This window comes from Syngnathoides biaculeatus, chromosome 6, assembly GCF_019802595.1.
Source record: "Syngnathoides biaculeatus isolate LvHL_M chromosome 6, ASM1980259v1, whole genome shotgun sequence".
Lineage (NCBI taxonomy): Eukaryota > Metazoa > Chordata > Actinopteri > Syngnathiformes > Syngnathidae > Syngnathoides > Syngnathoides biaculeatus.
Genome location: NC_084645.1, coordinates 12,523,006 through 12,549,535, shown reverse-complemented (window position 1 = coordinate 12,549,535; position 26,530 = coordinate 12,523,006). Strand labels below are relative to the sequence as shown.

Here is a 26,530-nt window from a genome sequence, read left to right as displayed (position 1 = left end):
CTGAATCAGATGTACCTGTGTGAGATCGTGATCTGCATAAAGATACCTGTCCACCCCATACAATCATTAAGACTCGAACTTGTAACAATGGCCAAGAGCAAAGAGCTGTCCAAAGACACCAGAGACAAAATTTTACAACTCCACACGGCTGGAAAGGGCGACAGAAAAATTGCCAAGCAGCTTGGTGAAAAAAGGTCTAGGAGCAATCATTAGAAAATGGAAGAAGCTAAACATGACAGTCAATCTCAATTGGGGTGGAGCCTCATATAAGCAAGATATTACCTCATGGGGTCTCATTTATCCTTAGAAAGGTGATTATATATATGAGTCCAAAACCTCTAATGATGACTGATACCAGAACATATATACGTATATTTTTGGGGCCTTTTCAACCCCAGTATTAAAGTTTGGTCACTTATGCAAATTATAAATGCAAATTATCGGCCGATAAACAATCAAGCCGACCAGATCGGTTTAAATCAGGGCTGCTCAATGAGTCTATCTATAATATTGGTACAATGCCGTGAAAATTAATTTCTCCCTCTCTTGACTTCCGTTATTATTATTTTTTTTTTTTGCACATCTGTTACAAAGGTTTCAAATAATCAAACCAATATTAATATCACTCAGACACAACCCAAGGAAGTACAAGATGACAATTCAATTCATTAAGGTACAAAAAAAATTCAAAACCTTTTTGACTCTCTGTGAAAAAGTAATTAAATTGTTACCCCTTGTTAAATCACAAAGTCACTATGACTAACCATAAATTCGAGATAGCTGAGTTCAATTTCCCAAGCCACAACCAAACCTGATACCATACTTGTTGAATCAAGTAATTACTTAAATTGATTCTGTCAGGGAATGTGAAGTAGTCTACAAGAGTTCAAGAAACGATGAATCATGCAAAGAAATTCAAGAAGAAATGAGAAAAAAAGTGACTGAAATCCACCAGTCTGGGAAGGGTTAGCCAACCAATGTCAAAGCCATTATCAACAAATGGAGAAAACTGGCAAAGCTGGCAAACCTTCCCAGGAGTGGACAACCAACTAAAATTACTGCAAGAGTGTGATGACAACTCCTCCAAGAAGTCACAAAAGAACCTCAAACAACATCTAAAGACCTACAGGCCTCAGTTAAGGTCAGTGTTCATGACTCAAAAATGGTATTCATGGTAGAGTTCCCAAGCGAAAAACCCTGCTGTCAAAAAAGAATACAAAGGCTCGTCTCACATGTACCCAAAAAACATCTTGACGATCCTCAAGTCTATTGGAGAAATATTCCATGGACTGATGACTCAAAAATTAACTTTTTGGAAGGTGTGTGATCCGATACATATGGCATAAAATGGCACAGCATGTGATAAAAATAACATTATGCCAAGTGTGAAGCATGGTGGTGACGTTGGACTTTGCTCCCTATGGAACAATGAATTCTGCCGTGGACCAGAAAATCCTGAAGGAGAACATATGGCCATCAGTTTGTGACCTCAAACTTAAATGCAGCTGAACAACGATCTGAAACACCAGCAAGTGGCTCAGTCAAAGTCCTGATTTAAATCAATTTATGATGCTGTGGTGTGACTTTCAACAGTTAGTTCATGCTAGAAAAGCCTCCAATATGCATCAATAAGACCGGCATCTCCCTCCACCTTTGGCCAATTTGGCCCACTAACTCAAAATGTCCTGATGTGAGGTCAGCAGCACCCCATCCCCAACATACAAGAATTTCCTCGAAGCCATCCCAAAGTTGTTCATCATGGATTCACAAACTCTTCCCACACCCAAGTTCGGTTCTATTTGGCCAGCCGGTAACAATCAGCTGCCTTCTGTGTCAAACTGGCCATAAAGTCTCGATAGAAATCCTCCTGCAGCTTGACAGAATCTATTAGTGACACTATCCACTAACAGCTTTGGGGATTGCTATAACAATGTATATGTTTGGAGGGTGGGGGTTGGGGGGTATTCCTCCCAATCACATCCTTCCAGGTACCACAGTCATTGCCCATGTGAGCATTGAAGTCTCCAAGCAGAATTACGGAAGACCCCAGTGGAAGCAGTCTCAAGCACACCTCCAAGGACTCCAAGGTACTCTGAACTGCTGTCTGGTTCTCAGTCACAAACAACAGTCAAAACCCACCCCCCACCCACCAAAAGGCGACTTCTCTCTCATCAACAGGGGGAAACCCCATTGTAAAGGCAAGTCAGCGGAACAGAGTCCAAAACCTCAAATGACAACTGATACCAGAACACAAGCTGTGTGTGGAGGTGAAGCGGACTATATCTATTCAGAACTTCTGGACCTTGCGCATCATTTTGAGCTCCTCTGACAGATGACATTCCACATCCCCACAGCCAGCTTCCGTAACCAGATATCGGACCACCAAGGTCAGTCTTCTGCAGACACCCAGTTCACTACATACCAGACCTTCTTGGCTCCTCCTACAGGTGGTGAACACAAGAAATTATATGCAATTATGTCACCTGAATGGTTCCATGCACATGCAATGTTAATGGAGCATTCGATTAGTGCCTTTGGCAAGTGGAATCGGACGTCTGATTCATTGCATTTTGTCCCAGTCTTGGAACATAATTCATTTTCATTTTTACTTAGTTTTCAAAGTGTCTCATGACGGCACAAGCCAAGGCTGATGAGTCCACACAGTATCTGAAAGTACCAAACTGCAAATAAAGTCAATTTTTGCACAACACAATACAGGAGGGAAAAAAAACATCGACCAAGTGAATGTTCCTAACTCAAAAACATTCTAAGTTGGGGGACTTGATAGCCAAAGTAGCTCTGTATTTAGTTGGTGGTTCCTCACCTGTCCTTGGGTGGTGGTGCAGTTGAAGCCTAAGCTTGGTGCATCAAAAGCACAGTCGAGGCCAAAACGGTGAACAATTAAAGCTGTGTATGGTGATGGAGCCTTGGGGTCCTGTGCATGCACACAAAAAGAAATATTCAGTTTTTAAAAAAACAAAAATTCAAAAGAAGAGTAGTACCTCTAAAGTATTGTGTATAAAACCCCAATTCCAGTGAAGTTAGGTTGTTGTGTTAAAAATAAAAGAATACAATGATTTGCAAATCATGTTCAACCTACGTTGAATATAGCAGAAAGACAAGATATTTACTATTCAAATTGATTAACTTTGTTTTTAGCAAACATTAAGTTAGAATTTTATGGCTGCAAGTGGCAAAAAAGACTGAGAAAGTTGAGGAATGCTCATCAAACACCTGTTAGGAACATCCCACAGGTGAACAGGCTAAGTGGGAACAGGTGTGTGAATTGCTGTCATTCACAGGCAAAGATTGGGCAAGGTTCATCTCTTTGTGAACAATGTCGTGAGAAAATAGTCACAGTTTAAGGACAACGTTCCTCAATGTATAATTGCAAAGAATTTAGGGATGTCGTTATCTGCGGTCCATAATAATCACCAAAAGTTCAGAGAATCTGAAGAAATCTCTACATGTAAGTGGCAAGGCCGAAAATCAACATTGAATGCCTATGACCTTGGAGCCTTCAGGGGGTCACTGAATCAAAAAAACAACCTCAATGTGTAAAGGATATCACCAGGTGGGCTCAGTAACACTTCGTAAAACCAATGACAGAAAATGGAGTTGGGCACTGCATCCATGAGCGCAACTTAAAACTCACTTTGTAACGCAAAAGCCATTTGCCTGCGAGTTTGTTTTATCTTAAACTCAATCAAAAAATGTCAACTACAGCGGCTAGTTGCATTCACTGTGATTTGACGAGCACGGTCGCGCGCCATTATGCTTGGAAATCTGCACAGTCAAGCACGAAAAATCACGCACATAAAATTTGTAACAAGTAGAAAATAGATATTGAAAGACGTCGCTTATTTTGGGTAGTCTTGACATTAATTTACGTGCTTATTTCATAAACGTTAACTAAACAAGCCTGCTCCTAAACAATTAGTATTCACTCGGAAACAGGAAATGCAAGTTAACCGTATTGAGCATCTTCGGAATTATGCCAAAAGCACATGTTCCGAGCTGCATCACGTACTGCGAGTGCATGTACGTCGAAAGTCATAAACATCATGAGCCATGTCAAAGGAATATCAGTTACACCAGGGGTCCTCAATGAGTCGATCGCGAGGCAGATTTGGTTATTCATTTGACGGCGTGCCCAAAAAAAAGAACGACACCTTGTTGCTTGATTCAGGTGTGGCCAATATGTCGAGCGTACGCACATAAAAGTGCATTCTAGCAAGCCAGCCTCCTATTTACCGCAGTCGCGGCGATGCGGCGTACGTGACCCCCACGGCCCTCACCGCCTCACTGGTTGGTCGCCAGAGGCTGGCCGGTTGAAAAAAAGATCTTAGGTGTGTCTGTGGGGTGGGGGGTGGGGGATCTGGGCATCCCTGAGTTACATTGAAAACATTTCTGGGATATAACAGGTAATGTTTCAGTATCTAACTACAATACACTAAGTATGAGAGTGCGATTTACATTGACTTTAAGTTTTAATGTTAGAATGGTCTGTCCAAATAACTAAATGTGAACGGTCATTTTCCCTATGGTACGCGTAATTTTGAAGTTGAAAATTTTTCCCCTCTACAAGCTATAGGAAGATATAGATAATCTACTGCTAGCTTTCATTAATGGATTGATAATAGATACCGCCGTAAATTACGCTAGATTATAACAACACATCACGATTGGCGACAGGAATGTTTGTTACAATCTATCGCTAGCTTGTTGTCACTAACGTCGATTATGTTGAACTAAACTTTCAGCATTTTCAAAACATTGGGGGTATAGACCGTTTGTGTTTATTCCTTGACAGGCCAGTGCATTTAACTTTTCTTCAGATGAAGTTTGTCAGATCAAGAATTATTGATGAGAAACTTTAAATACACTTTTATATCATGTTTTCTTATATTAATTGAAATTGGAAATGATAATTTCTGAGTTTTAAATTTTTGTTTTCTATTTTAGTTATGTATTTGTTTTTTTACCGTTATGTTATATTAATCCAATAAGTTGTTTCAAGGTCTTGGGATTCCATCCCTAATCACACCTGCATCTTTATCTGCGGGCATGATTGGTGTACCACACCTGTAACTTTACATCTGCGAGCATCACCGACCACTCCTGTACATTTTTCAAATGTAAGTGACTGTAGTTGTGCAGCTGCTTTTAAAAGAACTTGTTCCGATGATGCTGCCAACCCGGAAGTAGACCGCCAGTCCAAAACAACGATAGGTCAATGACTTCAGGTGGGTATCAAAACAATGTGAGCTCAAACTACCTAGTACGAGCGTCATGGGCACATTAAATTTAAAAAAAAAAAAAAAAAAAAAACAGGAGAGCGGACATAATTGAAATGCTCGCTTTTTTTTTTTAATGTGCCAATTACGCTCGTTTCTACATAGTTTGAGCTCTTGTTTTGATACCCACCTGGTGCCATAGTGAAAGCTGCTACAGATTGGAGACGAATGGAGGGCGAGAGGCTGCACTGCGCAACCCAAACTCTTGGGATTAAAAAAAAAAAAAATTCCTCACATATGCCATGGATTGCACAGAGGATGACATGCAGTGGGAACAAGATAGGATGTTCATGATGCAATGCAAGAGGCACCGGAACTGTACCAAGTCTTCGATGAGTTCCACAGCGATGCACCATAGGTAGCTACTATGGATCTTTTTTGGATTGATGATGAGTAGGATGCTTCTTTTGAAGGCTTGGTCAAGGATGTCTAATGTAGTGGATGAACTGCACTATGCGCAAATATTTTATGCACAAATATTTAATGCTAAAGTTCAACAGTGTCAGTTTATATTTTTACGACTGCAATGCGTTATCAACTGTATTAATAAAATGTTGTGCTATCATTGAGCATTTATTTTAGTTGGTTGAGGGATTCTGTTGACAATTACAGGGATCAGGAAAAGCGTGCCCTGTCCCGACATTATATTACCACTACATCAGCACATGCACAATGATTGGTGAACATGCACTTACAATGAAACTTTCAGACCCCTTCATGATTTCTAAGTGGGAGAACTTGCAATATAGCAAGGTGTTAAAATACTGTAGTTATTTTCTTCACTGTATAAAGTTGCGGGTGTGATTAGGGATGGAATCTCAAGCCCTTAAAATAATTTACTGAGTTGTTATACCCAAGTATATAGTTGTTACCTAATACCATAATCATAATTTATTGACACTACACTGAGACAGACATTTTTTTGAAGAGGTCAATAGACATTCAATTTCAAAACTAAGTATTCATATAATCAAAGAAAATGAAGAAAATCAGTACTTCTTCACTGTACATTTGTTTCAGCACTCCTGAAACTTCCTCAAAGTTGATTACTCGCCCAGAATATCAAAAAAAAAACTGGACAGCCGTGGGTGACATTTTAATGCTGAATTAATTAGCAGCCATCACCAGCCACCTCAACAGAACCTCAACAACCAAGGCATCCTCTATCCACCTCAAAAGAATGACATTTGGCCAGCCAAGCGGGGAGAATGGATGGTTTTCTGGCGACACCCACAGGTGATGGAACATTATTGCAGACGCAAGTCACTAACCAATGATCTCTGACAGACTTGACTGGAATACGTAGTTTAAGAACATTACATGAACACCAGTAGTAAGTGGATCACTGCAAGTTTGAATGTCTGATATTGAACCTCTAGTGCCAGATGGCAAAAACCATGTCCACACAAATGTCACTTTACAAATAGTGAAATATCAGTGTCTTCTGCAATCATGAGACTTGAAACATTCGTCACGGTAATTCAAGACTATGGCCTCATCTGAAGTTGAGACTTTACACATCTACTGGTTTAAACCACTAAATCCTAAAATGGAAAGGTAACAGTCAGGGGGAGGTCTGGTGTCCCGTTTGGTTTGTTATGGTGGTGAGACAGGAAGTATGTGGGATGTATAAAAGTCCCTTTTTATCTCTTTTCAGCCATAAAAAGGCCTGCGCTATGGTCGCGTGCAGCTGTGTCCTCCAACCAACCGACGCAGCCAAAAAGTCCTACCTCACCCCAAGGTGACGCAGACCCATATGAGTGCCCTCGCACACTGTACATGCTCAAAGCTATCCTTCATGTGGCTTGAGCAACCCGGAGAAGGACAGAAGTGGACACCATGCGTTCATTTCAAAATTCTGGTGTGTACTTGTTTTCTGGCGACCTCCCTGGAAATTTTTCCCCCCTTTTTTTCTTTTCCTTGTTCCTGCCAAAGCCACCTGTCCTCTGGAAAAACCCCGGAAGCTCTACATGCCTGCCACAATCCTGTTTAACACTCATAAATACAATTTAGCAGTCTACTAAAAGTACAGGTTAGTGCAAATTCGGGTTTAAATTAATGAGAACAGGAATCCTACCTATGCCCAATGCATGCCATGCTCAGTAACACCCTCACATTACAAATCAGTTTCCTACGCTAATGTTCATCAGTCCTTGTTTGTTGTCCTGCATTACTACCTTTTTGTAGATTCCTGTTAGAGCCCATTAAATTTTCTATAAAAATTCACTGTGTGCGTTGCTTTGTGTTTAAATTTGAGTAAAGAAAGCCTCGGGGTGTCGAGAACTCATTCAATTCATAAAGTGTTGGAACTTTCAGTTCACGAGATTTGAATAAGGATAAAAAGGTTTGTCATTTTCCGTAAATTTTACACATAATAAAGAGACGTGGTGGCCTGTCTATTAAAAAATTATATATAACGCAGTAATTTAAAATTACGCTGAACCGGAAGTACTGTGACTTCCATTGCCTAGTCAGCTTGGATAGGCTTTAGAACGCTGGTGACTGTGACAATATACGATATGAAAAATGGACGGTTGGATATACAAAAACCCCAACTAGAAGCAGTCACCTTATCATGGTGGAGGAGTTTGTGTATCTCAATGATCCTAGGAGCTTAGTTGTTGGGGACTTCACGCCCTTGCTGTGTCACTAATAAAAAGCAGGTCTTTAGTTGGGGACCACAAAACGCACGGCCGCGAGACCCCTATGATGAAAGACTTAAATAGATCGAGGTTTCACTTGCCTGGACGGGTCACCAGGACCCTGCTCTGGAGCAAGGCCTGGAGGTGGGACTCGAAGGTAACCGCCTGGTGGCTAGGCCTGCTCCCATAGGGCCCAGCTGGGTAGAGCGTGAAAGGTTAACGTGGTTCCCTCTTCCCATAGGCTCACCACCTTTTGGGGGGGCATAGGGGTTGGGTGCAGTGCAAACTGGGAAAAGGCCAAAGGCAGGGACCTTGGCGATTCGATCCCCGGCTAAACCAGCTGGTTCTAGGGATGTGTAAGGTCACCTCTCTGGCAGGAAAGGAGCCGAGTTGGTGTTTGAGATCGAGAAGTTCTGACCAGATAATAGTCTGACTCGCCTCCATACACTGCTTAGGCTCTGGTACCAGTCCTCTTGAGAGGTGTTGGACTCTTCCGCTCTGGAGTTGCCCACGGTGAGAAACGTCAAGCAGGTGTGGGTATACTTATTGCCCCCCCAGCTCGGAGCCTGTACGTTGGGGTTTACCCCGGTGGACAAAAGAATGGGCTCCCTCCACCTTTGGGTGACGGTACGGGTCCTGACTGTTGTTTGTGTCATGCACTAAGCAGGAGTTCAGGGTACCCAACCTTTTTGAAGTCCTCCAAGGGGGTCCTCGGGAGCGCTCCCGCTGGGGATTGCATCGTTCTGCGAGGGGACTTAGTATTTAAATGTGTGTCAACCAGAGTTATTTTTTAAAATTTTGATGGTAATATTCTCCTTTTAACAACAAAACAAATTTTGGCTCCAATTATCTGTTTCTTTGAGTACTTACGAGTATCAGCTGCGACTATGGTAAAGAAAAGCTAAAACTGGTGAATGGAGCATTAGTTAACTAGTTAGTGCCTCCTTTTTTTTTTTTTAAAGATGACTAAAAGTAATGGGACAAATTAACAATAGTAGATCAACAATTGTAATCTTGTTGCAAATCTTTTTTGGGTTAATTGTACCCTGAAGTCTTGGAACGCGTGAACATTGCTGGTGATTGTCTGCCACGCAAATGCATCTCTCTTCAGCTCCTGCTTGTTCATGGGGCATTTTCCCTTCAGTTTTGTCTTCGTCAAGTATAATGCATGCTTAGTGCGATTCAGCTCAAGTGATTGACTTGGGCATTAAATATCCCACTTTTTTGCCTTAAAAACTATGGCTGCTTTCACAGTATGCATCAGGTAATTGACCAGCTGCTCTGTGAAGCGCCATTCAATGAGTTCTGAAGCATTTGGCTGAACAAGAGCAGATAATAATGCCCCAAACACTTCTGAATTCAGTACTTACATGTACTCAGATGATCAATGACTACAAAGGAACCAGTTTCATTGGCTACTATACATGCCTACACCATGACACGATGACCACCATGCTTCATTCGAAAACAGGAAGGCCAGGTCACAATTTACAAAAGAATACTTTTGAGATATTACAGATCTGTAACGACATCCTTTGCACGGATGCAGCAAAGAGCAAGGAGCAACTTGTACCAGAGTGACAAGAAGAGAGGAGTATGGTGAAGAGAAGGTACTGCTCATAATCCAAAACATACTATATCACCTCATCAGTGACACATGGTGGTGGTCATGTCATGACGTGGGCATGTATGGCTGCCAATGGAAGTGGTTCCCTTGTATTCGTTGATCATATGACTGCTAACAAAAGCAGGAGGATGAAATCTGAAGTGTTTCAGGCAATATCAGCTCATTCACTTAAATGCTGCAGAAATCATTGAATGGGACTTCATGATGTAGATGGAGAATGACACAAACCTAGGGCTGGGCAATCTGGTAATCTTACTGAAAACACGATTAACAATTTCTTTTCGTCCGATCCCAATTAGTTAACTGTACACTTTTTTTAAAATCTTGTTTTAAAATGTTTTTAAACTACCAGTCTTAAACTATCTATATTGAAAACGGATGAAGCTAAAGAGTGTTTCATTTCATTTACAATGATTCCTATGTGAATTGTGCTACTTGAGAAAAAAACAAAGACAAATGGTGAGACAAAACATTCAGTGTAAATTGACCCTTAAAGGTTCAGCTTTGTATCAAAAAGGTTAGTGAGTCGAGTTGGTCACTTTACTTGGCTCTGTATGCTGCGGAGGTTTAACAAGTGGAAGTCACAGGGCAGCACAGACTTGAATGGTGCAAAGGATTGTAGAGGAGGCACGCCGCGCATTTTAGGCAGGACAGGCAGAGCCAGAACATCATGGTTCAGGAAGCAGTTAGTCATATGACTGAGGACAGAGGGGAAGCTCGTTGTGGAAATGTCCATCATCTGGAGAAAAGAACAGAAAATAAGTGGGGAGGATGATGATTAACAGTAGGATCTCGCGTGCCGCATTTAAACAAATAATACACAGTGGTTTTGGTGAATCAACATGCCAAGTTCAGTACAATATTACACTGCTATAAGCATGTGTAATGTTTTATTTAAACTGAGGATCTTGGCTGGCAAAGAAAGTTATCCCAAAGAATCATTAACTGTTTTGGAGAACTACACACTAAAACTGTAATCTATATTCTCCATTCTAACTTATCAACTAAACCATACAATTTGTTACTTTTGGCTATCAGGACCTATGAAAAAGGAAAAGGAGCTACAGACAAGACTATGGGCACGAGCACCGGCGCTGTTGCCATGACCAAATTACCTCTTTAACTCTGTCACTCAACATTTTGGAGAGAAGAGAGTGAAATAGGGAGGACAGTTTGACAAAGAAGCCATCAGGCTGAATGCAACATAAGGGAAGAGATGAAAAACAAAGGCTTGAAAAGTGAACGCAGCAGAAAATACAATGACTACATGTTCGTGAAGCACGTGTGGACAAAATAATGGAGTAACACAGCTTATACAAGTACCAATGCATCCACAAAACTCTTGACACACATCTTAAATCAATTCATTTATCGATCAGGATGTTAGAATGAACCCATTTTACAGAGAACTTTGTGGGAACAGTTTGACGAAATCATTCCTGCTCCTAGCGAAGAAATCAATGTCCTTAAAAGCATGCTCGGGTGAGTTTAGTGTAGAAGACCTGACTTCAAGGTTTAAGTTCTATTTAAAAAATAATGTGTTTGACTGGGTGAAAGGCAGACCATGTAAAAACATACAGTAGACATGTCTACATACTCCTGCTCAAATGCCAGGATTTGTGATATGAAAGAAGAGACAAAGGTCGATCCAAACTTTTTTCACTGTCAACTAAAATTTAAATTTTGCAGCAACATACTTGAAATCTAGGAGGCATAGAGGTGCAATTGGTTAGAACATTGGCCACACAGTTCTGAGGACGGGAGTTCTAATCCCAGCCCCGCCTGTGTAGTTTGTATGTTCTTCCGGTGCCCACGTGGGTTTTCTCTAGGCCCTCCAGTTTCCTACCACATCCCAAAAACATACATTCATTGGAGATTGTAAATTGCCACAAGGTGTGATTGTGAGTGAGACTGTTGTCTGTCTCCCTGTGCGCTCTGATTGCCTGGCAACCAGTTCAGGGTGTACCCTGCCAACTGCCCAGTGAAGTGTTGTACCAGCCTGGCGAAGTGTCTCGGCTTCATATAGATGACAAAAGAATTAATAGCTTGAAAACGCAATGACTCATTCGTTTATGCAGAGACAAGGACATTGAGGGAGGCGCTGTTAATTTTGTAGTTACATTTGACAATATTTTTTAATACCCTTGCCCGATTGGGAATTATGTATGTGTTGAGTTGCCTCACACAATTGGTAAATCGGTAAACTTTTCGAGCCCTGATATTGGCTCCTTCTGGTTCCAGTGAAAGGCACTTTGAAGGATTCAGCATACCAAGAGCTTTTGGACAATTTATTGCTTAATTGTTTGGGGATGATCCCTTCTAGTTCCAACATGACTGTGGAGCAATCCACAAAGCATGGTCCACAAAGACAGGAATGAGAGAGTTTGGTGTGGGTAAACCTGACTGGCTTGTCCTTCCTTCAACCCAATAGAACCTTTCCGTTAAAGTTGATAAAGCTGTATAAGGTTGACCAATTTCATATTAACCACTAATGATTAAGAAGTGGATGTCAGTTGAGATCATATGCGAGTCATCACAGGTGAGCAAATCCTTTTGGCAATATTATGTAAATTACCATCAAGATAATGGTGGTTGACGTAGTTTTAAATGCACAACTCTTTGTTTCATGTTTAGTTTGACAATAACCTTTAGCTGAGAGTGGTGTAATAGCTTGAAACCTCTTTTTTGATGAATTTACTATCTGTATAACTGCTGTTTAAGTTAGTCACCTGCAACCATACAGCACTCGTCACTCAAGTTTCTGCTCACAAGTGTGAGGAAAAAGTAAAAATATATTTAAAAAAATAAAAATTTTAAAAAAAAATCAGCTGATCAATCTTGGAAAACTAAGTGGGGTCAGCACTGTAGGGCAGTAGGACGCCACTGGATTTGAAAACATTTTGAAACTCTTTCAAAAATGTTGTCGACCTCTTGGCATCTTTCTTGACCAGTTTTCCACTAGTGACATCTCACTCATTCATTCACATTCATAACTGGAATATTTAATTATTTTGGTACCGTTCTCTGTACCGGTACCTTTGAACAATAAGACCCTTCTGATGCATAGGAACGTTTCTATCACCACATGTTGGGTTTTATCAGAGGCACTTTAAAAAGAAAGGCTTGTGTTGACTCCAATTTAACATGAGTTTGTACCTGACTGGTTATTTCTGTCCACAGCAATTTATTTGGCCAATTATAAGTGTTAACATGACATTATTTCTGTTTAGTTTTACCTTCTGTGCAATGGAAATTTGTTTTTTTCCCCCTCTTTGTTGTTGTACAGGTTATATTTCACATTAATGGTGGAAAAATCTGAAATTATTTATTTTGGTCTTATTTTTCATATCACAAAACCCTGATAATTGAACAGAGGTGTGCACAATACTGTACAGTTTAGTAGAGTCCAAACTTAGTTTCCACTATAGTATTGCAATAACAATCAAATTACTCTTAAAATGTGAATAATTTAATTGCCTCAACAATAAAGCTATAAAAGCATGCACAAACACTGTTTATTTGCTGTCAGCTGTCTGACCTTATTGCCCATCAACCTCTTCTCCATAAGCAGTCTGAAGTGGTTGACCGTCCGCTTATTGTCCTTGAGGCCTTGTCCCAGCCCACGATTATCATCCTGCATCAGTCGGCGGTCCAGAATTACTTCGAGCTGGCCTAGATGAGATCGTTATCGATAAACACTCCACATCCAAAACTATAGGACTTATAGCAAATTTTGTGTGAGCTGTTTAACAACAGAAACCTAAATTAAGTGAAACTAAATTCAACAAAACAAAATGAAATGCAGACCACTCTCCAGGCTGCTGACACCCAAAGACTGAGCCGTGTGCAGCGTCAGCCTGTGATGGCTGTCCTGGATGTACACCTGGCTGGGCATCGGATAGAAGTTAGCTTGCAAGGGAAGCTTCTGGTGGCGGCGGCGAAGCTGCATCTATGAAAGGAGGTGGTTTCCAGCTTTTCCACATTGATATTTTTACAGTATATACATCAATACTCAACAAAGCATCATCACACTGACCTGGAAGCCATTGAGGTCTGTGTAGAAGACATCTCCGCTCTGGATGTCGGTGACCAGTCGCAGGGCCAGCTCCTTGTTGGTCTGATCTCTGATGTCCACTTTGGTGGTAATCTCCACAGACAGGCCGTCCACACCTGGAAACATGTAGTGCAAGGAAAGTGTTCAAACGTGTATTTGCATGGGGCATGAATCGAATATTAATTGGGACATACTGGCCCATGTGGTTTCTTAAAAAAAAAAAAAAAAAAAGAACAGACAACAGCTGCTACAACTACAATTTGAAATGACCTCACAAGAGTTAAATCACCTGGAACATTGTGGATGCGAATTGCCTGCTCAAAGTGTTGGTAGTAAGCCACCACTTCAGAGAAGAGAGGGCCCTCAACAACACGCACCACTGGTGGTTCTTTGTGGTCATAGGGCTGAACGTCGCAAGAAGGAAGACTATCAGAATCAATAGTGGCAATAGAAGCAGTGTGTGGTTTAGAATACAAAAAGTGACTTAGTACCATCGCTTTCCCATCAGGCAGGAAAAGATAGGCACCACTTTTGTCCTTAGAAGGACGAGTTCCATACATAACGAAATGCATCTGGACCTTCCTTTCCCGAGGATCATCTTTGTGTTTGATACTCTGCAGGTTAAGAAACAACAAAGTGAGCATTATGGGATGGGAAAAAAAGAAAGGTTTGTTCTCAAACCTCCAGAAGGCCCGTGGTGCCAGAGAAGCCCAATGTCAGAAACTGGCTCTTGATGTAGAATGCCTGAGCGTCAGCCTGCTGAGACCGAACAGGAAGTGGGTCCAAAGCGCGGGCAGTGAGGGCTCTACCCGGCAGCCGGAGAAGGGCATCTGAACGTAGAGTCATGGGCGAGTCCGGCGAGTTGTAGAGATGGAAGACGGAAAGTCCCAGTGATGGTAGGCGCACGATAAATGTAGCCTGTGACAACAATTGAGGGGTGACAAATTTGACATGAGCTTTCCCAGCCCTGTCTGCATTTCCATTGCTGGAGAATGAAAGCAGATGAAAATTAGATTTGACAGCAAGGTATTTATTAAACAAAAGCATTTCGACAACAATGTGATGTAATTTAAGATTATGAGCGATGATCTTACTCGGGTACTACTCAAAATGTGCATGAATCGCAATTTGTAAATATACATTTTTAACAAATAAAAACCTGAAAAGTGGAGCGTGCAATATTATTCTATTATTATTCTAGGTCTCTATCAGTTTTGCATATTGAGAGACTGAAATTCTTCCCCATTCTTCCTTGGAAAACAGCTCTAGCTCAGTGAGGTTGGATGGAGAGTGTTTGTGAACCGCAGTCTTCAGCTCTGCCCACAGACTCTCGATTGGATTCAGGTCTGGACTTTGACTTGACCATTCCAACACCTGGCTACGTTTATTTCTGAACCATTCCATTGTAGATTTGGCTTCATATTTTGGATCATTGTCCTGTTGGAAGATAAATCTCCATCCCAGTTGCAGGTCTTTTGCAGACTCCAACAAGTTTTCTTCCAGAATGTATTTAGCTCCATTCATATTCCCATCAAATTTAACCAGCTACCTTGTCCCTGCTGAAGAAAAGCTTGCCCAAATCACAAGGCTGCCACCACCATGTTTGACAGTGGGGAGGGTGTGTTCAGGGTGATAGCTGTGTTGCTTTTACGCCAAACATATCATTTTGCATTGTGGCCAAAAACTTTGATTTTGGTTTCATCTGACCACGGCACCTTCTTCCACGTTTGGTGCGTCTACTCGGTGGCTTGTGGCTAACTTTAAACGAGACTTTTTATGAATATCTTTAAGAAATGCCTTACTTCTTCCCACTCTTCCATAAATGCCAGATTTGTGCAGCATACGACTGATTGTTGCCCTATGGACAGACTCTCCCACCTCAGCTGTAGATTTCTGCAGTTCATCCAGAGTGATCATAGGCCTCTTGTTATCTGATACTCCTTCTATTTCCATGTGATAGCTTCCACAGTGCTCCTTGAGATGTTTAAAGCTTGGGAAATCTTTTTGTATCCAAATCCAGCTTTAAACTTCTCCACAACAGTATCTCGGACCTGCAAGGTGTGTTCCCTGGTCTTCATGATGCTCTCTGCACTTTAAACCGAACCCTGAGACTATCACAGAGCAGGTGCATTTACACGGAGACTTGATTACACACAGGTGGATTTTATTTATCATCAGTCAACATTGGCTCATTCAGAGATCCTCACTGAACGTGTGGAGTGAGTTTGCTGAAAGTAAAAGGGCCGAATATGGCACGCCCCACTATTCAGTTTTTCATTTGTTAAAAAAAGTATAAAATATCCAATAAATGTCATTCCACTTCCAATTGTGTCCCACTTGTTGATTCTTGACCAAAAAAAAAAAAATGGATATTTTATGTCTATATGTTTGAAGCCTGAAATGTGGCAAAAGGTTGAAGAGTTCAAGGGGGCTGAATACTTTCACAAGGCACTGTACCAACCATTAGGTCACTTGATTGATATACAAATCTATGACATCTGAATTTTTATGACTCTTGGGTCACACACATGCACAAACAGTGCTAAAACTTAACAGCGGCTATGGCACCAAGTATGTCAGGACATTCACAAGGCACAGTATATTTAGTGAGAAAAATGTTAAATATTTCAGAAACTGTATATGGTCAACTGGGAGATGCAAATCCATTTAAAGGATGAAGTCCATTAATTATAGATGAGAATAAATTGCATGTTAGAATTTTTTTTTTATTGGGGGGGGTGTTATTTGATTGATTAGTGGATAAGATAACCAATTCTAAAAAAAAAAAAAAAACAAGGAAGACAGACCTGAACTGTACTAGTGCGTCAGTCACTCAGTGAGAGACTAAAAGGTGCTTCAGCTTTGGGTACATAAAAAATTTGGGTTAAATTGCTGCCGGAGGCACAGAATCCTATTATAAACGGAGGACTGCCTGTACTGGATTTAAAATTAGTGAAAGTTTTAATCAAAAAGGAGAGTTGAATATCAGAATCAGGTTTATTGGCCGAGTAAGTAAACAAGACACCCACTCACAGTTGCAATGCGCATAGTTTAGTTCAGTTCGACCTGTTAACATTTTAAATAGTTCATGGTGTTGTTTTGGAAAAAAAAAAAAAAAAAAAAAAAAAAAAAGGCAAAAAAAAAACTTTGTGTTATGTTGTGGTTAAATGGTTTAGATATATAAACTGTCACAAAAATAAAAAAAATACTAGTCAAACTCAAGTTATACAGTAATCCTTCTCTACTTCGCGGATCACCAATCGCTGATTCAATGCATTGTGGATTTCCGGACCACAAAAAAAAAAAAAAAAAAAAAAACGGATCGCTACGTCCTAATGGAGCATCCCCGGCGCGACGACATGGACCAATGAAGCAAAATAAAAAATAAATTTATTAATTAATTGAAAACGCCAGCATACATTAGTACAGTACTGTAGAAGGAAGCCACATTGATAGGGTATAATGTGACATCACCAGCAAGATGACAAGGACCTATGAAGCAAAAAAAAAAAAAAAAAAACGACATTTGCTCCTACTTCACGGTTTTTCACTTTTCGCAGGTGGGTCTGGTACCAATGAACTGCGAAAAACGAGGAATTACTGTACTTGAAATGCATCTTTTCAGAAAAAGCTGACTGTTTTGGAATTTTAGCAATACAGTACTTACCCATGTTCTACCACTAACTATTCTAGAACAAAAAAAAGGTGGAAACTGTTTTTGTTTGAAAGATGGAAGTCAAGATTTTCAAGATCAGTGTATGCCATTTTGTGTGTGTCTATGTAGCCATAGAACACATTCTGTGTGCCTTGAAAGATCAGTCAAAATAGTCTAAAACGGGTCTCGAACTCAATTTACCTTGGGACCGCTGGAGGCAGAATCTGGCTCAGTCAGATGCACATGCATGCGTGCACAATTTAATTATTTTTTTTAAAAATCCAATCTTCTCAAAGATATTTCTTATTTTTTTATGACAAGTGTTGTTGCGTCCCACCAGAGATCCAACTGAGAAGAACTGTAGATATACGCTAATGAAGAGATCAGCAGAGGAGCGAGGATGTATGACAAAATATATGGAGAAAAGAGAATGCAATTCAAGATGACATTACATCTTTGACAAGCATCATAAATCAGTTTTCTGTGTCTGAATTATTAGTAACACAACACGTCCACTGTTTCATTTTTAAAATGGAATTGGTGTGCAGTGAAATATGATCAAGACTCGCTTTTCACAACTCCTATCGTAAGTGGCGATCACCATCCTGTCACAGCCCGCTTACCACAACACTTGCGTGCATCTCATGTGTTGGGCCTTGTAAGTATGTACATTATGTTGCTCATGTAAAATGTTTTTCATTTTCCTGATGTGGCCAAATACACTTGACAAAATTACATCCTAATTATTAGACTTGTGGAATAGTAATGATGAGCCAGTGTACTTGAATAATTTCAGTATCAAATCCTGCCAAAAAGGGACACAACGAACATTCTCAGGTTCTTCGAATTTAGCTCATTTTTGTATCCTCTTTGATTCTCGATGCACAATATCCAGTTTGTGGTCAAGGCATTGAGGAGAGGGCAATGTTCCAATTAAGAGATGTGATCCACCCACAGTTTTCCAAGGCCTCATTTACATGAAGCATCAAAGATACAATGGCGTACTACTCAGTCAGATGAGACAGAACACCACTGGCTTCACATTCAATTAATAAATGACAACACTTTAAACTGAATTTTAACTTGACTTGGGTTAGATTTGTCAGATGTTTCACATTTGCTTGATGGTTTGTGGCGCTTAAAATAGAAGCTGGTACGGATACTAGTAGATATGTTCTGAAAAAAACGGTTTTGATAATGAAGCAGAGTGCACTTAAGACATTCAATTCTGCAGACCTAACAAAAAACTAGTACGAGCATAAGAGTACAATTCGTAACATTTATGCAAAGTCATCGCTCACCTCAAACACTTCTGCACTCATTTGGCTTGCCGAGCTCCACTGAGCACTCAGCTGTACAGGGAGAGTCTGCCCATCTTCAGTGAGCACCCTCACCTTCACAGTGTTAACTAACACAGTCACAGTACAAAGCCGCTCCTGCTCAAATGGGTTGAACAGGACCAAGTACCTGACAGCAACAAGGAAAGAAGTAATCAATCAGTTTCTTGCGTTGAAACACCTAAAGGAAAAGTGGCGTGATGTTTGAAATGAAGTGGGTCCTACCTTGGCCCCGCTGGATCCAGCTCGATTAAAGTGCGCTGAGGCAGAGAATCTTGAGTAGCACGCCTGTCATCCTACACAAATCAAAAACACACAAACATGAAAAAAAAAAGTATCAACGCATTTTTTTTTTCATTTTGTTCAGGTACACTTAGAAGGTAGAGTACATCCAAGCTGAGGTGGACAATCAATTACAGAGCAGATCACCACAAAATTTTCAATGTACTTAATCACAATGACTGGATAAGGAGGAAAAAACAGACATTACGAAATGAGAAAATGCTACACACTAAGGCCTCACCCCAGATTTCAACCATTCTTGCTCTGAAGCAGCAGTACAAACCAATAGTCAACACGAGTAATTTAATGTAATGTGCACCGATTTATGCCTTGCTGGAAATACCATCCATGTTTCTTCTTACCGTCTCCAGGAAAGGCTCAGTCTGGTAAAATCGATAGAAATCTTTGTTCTTCATCACCAGGAAATGAGCAGCATTGATGATCACTCGCTTCAGGCCAATGAGAGAGCGCAATAGTCTATGGAGGGCAGGAAACAATAGCAAACAAAGCAGTCAACAGCAGATGGCATGTTATTTTGCTATTTTGCCCTCAGGTATCAAACTAGCAAGTAGCTGCCAAAAAGTTGGAGGTTGGATGAGTTTTTCATACCATACCATTTTTATTTATTTATCTATCTAACCTTGATTTGTCCAAGTGACAAATAAGAAGAGATTGTCATTTGCAATGCCAACATAGGGAAACTTGTCATCTAGCTATTAATGCCACTGTCATTTCCTACCTTGAGCCATAGTCAACGACAACACTCTCCTTTGCAGTGCCAGTGATGGCGTCGTGATGCTGGAAAAGGCCCACGGAGCGCCTGGCATCAACAAGCACGGCGTAATCTGAAACTGGATAGCGTCCTTCCATCCCCAGATGTCGGGCATTAGCAACCGCCAAACTGTAAAGGATCTCAGCTCCTCTGAAACATGAACAACAATACAATAGTGAAGAGAAACAGAGGTTTGTTCTGGTATACTGTATTTAAAAAAAAAAAAAAAAAAAAAACATTACCCCTTTAAGTTTAGAATTAACATTTCTCTTTTCTACACAATGACATTCCAAACGCCATTTTCCTATCCCGTGATTACCTTTATAACTTTTAAACCTTCTGCATAGCACCGGTACAGTCAGGCTTGTAAAAAAAAGAACTGGCCAAAATCTACCTAAGTGATGGCCACTTTTGTACATCAGTAAAGTGAAAACATTATCAATTTTGTTTTGTTTTTTTTCTTGGAACTTTTAAAATTGTCCTTAATTTAGTGTGAACAATTTGTGAATATTCATGAAAAGAACAGGTAGATATATAGGAAAGTTTACATTGCAGTAGCTAAAGCACTAGTTGGTTTAAATTCATGCAGTCAGTGGTCTACTGACAGAGGTAGGGAGGAACACACATTCACATACATTGGGGGGGGGGTGTACTTGTCAGAGTAGTTTTAATGCAACATACCTAATTTGATGACCATTAATGTTAAGGAGATACAGTACTCTACCCACCTATGTTTATTGACTTCTTTCCTTACCATAGAACAGAACACACAACTGAAAACCAAAAATTTGAGAAAACAATCCAGCCATCTAATCTATCTATACCATCTAATCTATTTATCTTTATGTTAGCCAGAAACGATATGTGAAGTAAACCTATAGTTTGTTTGCAGTGTATGTCTAGAAAAATAATTTTTACAGTTGGACAGCGAACTCCCCCACAAAACACGGGTTGTAGATTAGTGTGATGTGCAAATGAATCTACCCAACCTGAGGTGTGACTCAATGACACGATCCAAGCTCTTATAAAATGGCCGGGATGTAAAGTAACCAGTCCAATAGTGGTCTTCGCGGTCGGCATAGGCAAAGAAATCCCCACTGAGCACAGGAAAGTCTGGAGGTTGGGATCCCTGTGATACTCCATATGATTTATACAGAGCACTGAAGTAGTCTGTGAGAGTTCCAAACTGAGCCTGAAGGAGAAGGTAGCGATACATGAAAATTTCAAACAAATGAAAATACCTTCCTTAAACAACGCTGAACAGCACAAAAAGAAAAATGCAAAAGACTTCCTGGGCTATGAACTAAGACATTTATGGTATTTATTTCGTTTCCCCAGCAACCTTAAATAATCCTAAAACCTCTTCATACTCATGCAATTGCATGATCGAGAACGGCTGCATTGCATCACATAACCAACACATTGACCCGCACAGCACCACTAAGTAGCTTGCTGTACACACATCAAATAAAAGTTGCTGTACAGAGAAATCTCATCTCTCGTGACTGGCCCATTTTAGTCATATGCTGTGATGAAGTACTCATCATTCATCCTGGCTCCACATACCACTACCACTTTCTTGATTGATTTTGCAGCATGATTAAACCTATCATCTGGTCGTATAAGTCCATTTGTTCAAGCAGACACTTCCATGGTCACTATTCTTATTGCTTCGTTTCATGTTTCGGAAAGGAAAGGAAAAAAACACCTACTGGAATTGACCAAAAATGTGTTAAAGAAACACCATCCCGTGGCGGCCTAGCCAATATGATATAATAATAAGAACTTCAGTATATTTTCAAAAATGCGTACGTGGGTTGCACTTGAGTATAAAGGCAAACTATGCGCTGGATGGCCGCAATGATGTCAGTGCAGTTGCCGCACACGTGAGTATGAAGAGGCCTTAAAGATTCATTGCGAGCTAAAAGTTTTTACTGTACATTCAAATAATTGACAGTTGCCTTTCTCACCTTGACATGCATCCCAGGGTGGGAATTCATGTAATCAAAGAGCTTCTGATAATTGATATATTGCTGGTCCCACTCCAGGGCCTTGTCGTAACGGAAGTCATCCCCCAGAGGGATGAGAAGCACCTTGCTACGGTAAAGTTTGGACTTTTTTCGATACTGATCCAGGAGGAGTTGTGCCCTGATTTAGAAGAAAATACAATGAAGCAGACACTCAGTGCAGTCCTCAACACCAGTTTCTATGGAATTATTATAATTATTATTATTAGAAAGAATAGGTACACAATAGGTGGGAGATATTTGCCATTAACCAGTGATATGCACCCAGACGTTACTCACAGTGAGGCAAAAAAGTATTTAGTCAGCCACCAACTGTGCAAGTTTTCTCACTTAAAAAGATGAAAGGCCTGTAATTGTCAGAGGTGTACATCAATATGGCAAAAAAAAAAAAAAAGATTTTTTTTAAAAAAATTATTATTAGCAAATTATGATGGACAATAAGTATTTGGTCAAGAACAAAAAACTTCATCCCGATACTTTGTATGTACCACTACTTGGCAATTTTCTGTAAATCCACACAAGGTTTTCACACACTGTTGCTGGTAGTTTATCCCATTCCATTCATCCATTTACTTTTGCTTATTCAAGTTACGGTTCCAGGGGTAGTACCTTTAGCGAAGACATCCAGACTTCCCTTTCCCCAGCCATTTCATCCAGCTTTTCAGGGGGCTGGGAATCCCGAGGCATTCTCAGGGCAGACAGAAATAGTCTCTCCTGCGTTTTTCGAGTCATTCCCAGGGTCTCCTCCTGGTAGGACTGGCCCAGAATACCTCGCCTCACCTGACTCAGCTACCTTATCTGGCTCCTCTCAATGTGGAGGAGCAGTGGCTCTACTCTGAGCTGTTCCCGGAAGACCAGGCTTCTCACCTTATTTGTAAGGGAGAGAGCATGGACACCCTACGCAGGAAAATCATTTTGCCCGCTTGTATCCGGGATCTTTTTTTTTTTTTCCCCTCCGGGCACGACCCACAGCTTGTGACTGTAGGTCGGCTTAGCTCCTTCTTTACCACAGTGAACTGATACAAAATCTGGATCACTGGAGATGCTCCAGCGATCTGCCTGTTAATCTCTGATTCCATTCTTCCCTCACCCATGAAAAGGCCTCAAGATACTTGAATGCCTCCATTTGGGACAAAACCTCCTCTTGATAGGAGAGGGCACGCCGCTCTTTTATGACTGATGACCATGGTGTCACATTTTGAGGTGCTGCTTTCCATCCCATTTTGGCCCAAAAACAGCATCAAAGCATGTTCCCACCCCCTTACTTTATAGTAGGTATGGTGTTCTTCGGACGTTACTCAGCATTTTCTCTCATCCAAACACAACAAGATGAGTTTTTAAAAAAAGTATTATTTTGGTTTCATCGGACCACATGACATTCTCCCAATACTCTTCTGAACCATCCAAAAGCTCTCAAGCAAACTTCAGGAGGCCTGTACATTTACTGGCTTAAGCAGGGGGACACGTCTTGAACTGCAGGTTTTGAGTCCCTGTAGTAGTAGTGCGTGACTGATGGTAGCCTTTGTCACTTTGGTCCCAGCTCCCTGCAGGTCATTCACTAGGTCCCCCTGAAAGATTAAGTTACAGGTCTGTGAGAGCCATAAAATTTGCTTGTTTGTATGTGACCATATACTTATTTTGCACCATAATTGCTGATTAATTGTTTTAAAATCAATGTCATTTTCTGGATTTTTCACTCTTATTTTGGGTCTAAAATGGGATGTATACCTATGGTGAAAATTACAGACCTCTCCCACATTTTTAATTGGGAGAACTTACACAACTGGTAGCTGGCTAAATATTTTTTTGTCCCACTTTATGACTGTCAAAAGTAACTTATCTTCCTACAGGACGATCTGTATTCAATTGCAATCTTCCTCCCTATATAACCTCTTTCTTTTTGTCCTTGGCTCAAATTCAACTTTGGATAATGTGCCTCTGTCGCTACAATCTGCAATATTCGGTCCAGTATGCTGAATCCAGTTGTCCTCCAGAAAAACAAATGTAGTCAGGATCATTGTGAATTTTTTTTTTTTTTTTTAAGACCAGTGATTCTCCATGTGTGGCACACTGGACCCCTGCTATTCAGGGAGGATAGTATGGTGGGTGACTGAGGCAAACAGCCATATGCTGCATCACAGTAATCACACAAGACGAAAACTACAAACACAGAAAAATACTGCAAAATAAAATGCTGCAAGATAGAACAAATTTGTAATTACAGCAAGGGAAAAATGCAAGCTAAAAAAAAAAAACAAAAAAAAAAAACACTTGCAAAAGAAAAATGCGTCCAAATAAAAATGCTGTAATCATGTTTCAATCACGCAAAAAAAAAACACAGGAAAAGAATAATTTTTAAAATGCTGAAAAATAAAAATGCTGCAAATGCAAAAACCACACACAAATTCCAAGATAGCTACGAGAAAAACATTGCATATCCACCAGGCCACTGGGGGGTGTGACCTCCACGACAGATCACTACTGAGAGACGAAATGCACCACAGATAGGTATGTACAAGTAGATATGACACTGCCATTTTCAGATAGAAGAAGCTAAACTTGTGAGTACATTACTTGTTGCATTCCAGTGAAGATTAATAAAAAAAAAAAAAAAAAAAAAAAAAAAACAAGGATGCTGGGAAGTTGTGCTTGATCCAGTTGGACACAGTACAATTATGACAAGCGAATTTGGAGGTTGTTTCATATACACAGATTTTTTTTGCACTTTATCAAATAGTTATTGATAGCAAATACTTTACGGTTGCCAAAACAGTCACCTCATGCAAATTTCCTTTCCAGTAGTTTTATGTGATTGCGTCATTCTAATCTTGGACCTTTTTTTATTTTTGAGTTGACTTTATGATTAGATCAATTTTTTCCTTTGCATTTTTCTGTCATTGCACCATTTTTATCTTGCAAGTTTTTTGTTATTTTCTGTTATTGAACCATTTTAAATCACACTGTTTTTGTTTTACTGTTATTGTATATGTGGTGGTGTGTTTTTGATTTGTGTCATTCCTGCACTGCCAGCATGTTTTTTGGGTTTTTTTTTGGTAGTGCATTTGCCCCTGTCGGCTGTTGTGGACTGAATAGGTGACAACAATAGGGAAAGTAAATTGAAGTATTTTGGAGGTAATAGCCCGTCAACACCATAGAGTACTGAAAAATAAATTAGGAACCAGTTCATCCTTGGAACAGGGAACTTAGTTCAAAATTTTGAACTAGTTCATTTTTGTAACAATGAACAGAAATCTGAACTAAAATGAAAATTATTTTTCTCCAATAATGTCAGTGGCTGTGTCCTTTGGTGGTTTTTAACAATAGGATGTTGTTGCCTAACATGGTTCGTAAAACAGCCACCCTGCACACCACTCACTCACTTATCTTGTCAAAAAACAGCTCATTAGGTAAATGAGGCAATCTTTGGGGTTGAAACATGTCAGGACAATGTTATAGGCAGACAATAAGTGATGCATCAAACCTTCCTTTGTTCTGAGACTGCTTTTCTAGTGTGACACCGATGGCTAATGGTTTCGAAGGAAAGTCCCTTCTTGAAATACAAATCAGCTACAGATTTTGGACAACAATTATTTCAAAACTGCATTTTGCATTTCCTTGGGTGGTCTTTTAGAGATATTAGAATTGCTTTGATGTTTTGAAACCTGTGTGTATGATAAATATGGGAAAAAAATGAAAATCAGGAATGGGCAAATACTTTGCCAATGTAGAGGTCATTGCACTTGTCACTGCAAGCATCACACTTTTTTTGTCATCCCAAAACTCTTCGATTTGAGGATTATGGAGCCCAACGATGTCTTAGAACCTTAAAGGGGAAATCCAGTGCTTTGCACGAACAGTGTATTAATAAGTCATGTAATATGTACCCTATTCTGACAATGTGATGTTAAAGCTTCTCTCATTTAATACTGTTTTGACAAGATTATCGACAATGACGACTTTTCAGAGGCGCTGCCATTTTCGCGAGTCACATGATCTACGTGGGTGTATGTGACATGTACTGTGCCGTTTCTAATGCTTCATTACATGGGACACCATCATACCCAGCGCTGATTTCTCAGATTTATCCCCATCTGATGAAAAAATAGCTGTATCGGTTGATCGGGAAGACGGAGGCATGCTTCCATACAGATTTGAACCTGTGGCTGTAATTAACATTGAGCAGCAGCAGCCGCGGATGGTTCTTCGGACGGGAATGACGCGGAGTCTGACGAGCGAGTTGTTCATACAAAGCACTGGATATCCCCTTTAAGTGTAGCAGAATTAGATAATAATAATAGAAAGGTTTATGGCTCTAATCAAGTCCAAGCAGTATATTAAAAACACAGCTAGACTCCAGTGAAGGTGTAGAACCATCTCAAGGATGATCAGAAGGAATGGAAAGCACCAGAGTTAAATACAGTATATCACAGCAAAGGGTCTGAAGACTTATGGCTGTGTGATATTTCAGTTTTGTCTACAATATTTTCAACAATTTAATTTTTTTCTGTCAATATGAGGTGCTGTGTGTGCACCATGGGGGAAAATGGACTTAAATGATGTTTGCAAATAGCTGCATTGTAACAGAGACTTAAAAATTTAAGATGGTCTGAATAGTTTCTGTACCATTGTACATTTTTTTTATGAGGAACTTGGTGAAAACAAGCTTGAAAACTACTGATTTACACTAAATAGTCTAGTGGAAATAAAGTTGTGAGAACAAATTGTGTTTATTTGTACAAACAAAGGAACAGATTGTTCCCAACAAAACAAATCACAAATGAGTTCACATAAATATTCATCCATCTATTTTCTTAGCCGCTTAGCCTCACAAGGTTCA

The 26,530-nt window shown here is 40.2% G+C and overlaps 1 protein-coding gene across 4 annotated transcripts in view; it reads right to left on the bottom strand.

Annotated features, from left to right (window-relative positions):
* man2a2 (mannosidase, alpha, class 2A, member 2) overlaps positions 1-26,530 on the bottom strand; it is a 52,498-nt gene that overhangs the window by 11,583 nt on the left and 14,385 nt on the right. For all 4 annotated transcript variants that reach the window (XM_061821734.1, XM_061821733.1, XM_061821735.1 and 1 more), the window contains exons 9-22: positions 21,637-21,814; positions 20,656-20,858; positions 19,634-19,816; positions 19,257-19,371; positions 18,838-18,908; positions 18,577-18,742; positions 14,302-14,538; positions 14,112-14,234; positions 13,910-14,024; positions 13,603-13,736; positions 13,374-13,515; positions 13,105-13,238; positions 10,111-10,305; positions 2,825-2,935 (exon numbers count right to left, since the gene is read on the bottom strand). In XM_061821734.1, coding sequence (XP_061677718.1) covers positions 2,825-2,935; positions 10,111-10,305; positions 13,105-13,238; positions 13,374-13,515; positions 13,603-13,736; positions 13,910-14,024; positions 14,112-14,234; positions 14,302-14,538; positions 18,577-18,742; positions 18,838-18,908; positions 19,257-19,371; positions 19,634-19,816; positions 20,656-20,858; positions 21,637-21,814 — 2,107 coding nt within the window. The remainder of the gene's footprint in view (positions 1-2,824; positions 2,936-10,110; positions 10,306-13,104; positions 13,239-13,373; positions 13,516-13,602; positions 13,737-13,909; positions 14,025-14,111; positions 14,235-14,301; positions 14,539-18,576; positions 18,743-18,837; positions 18,909-19,256; positions 19,372-19,633; positions 19,817-20,655; positions 20,859-21,636; positions 21,815-26,530) is intronic.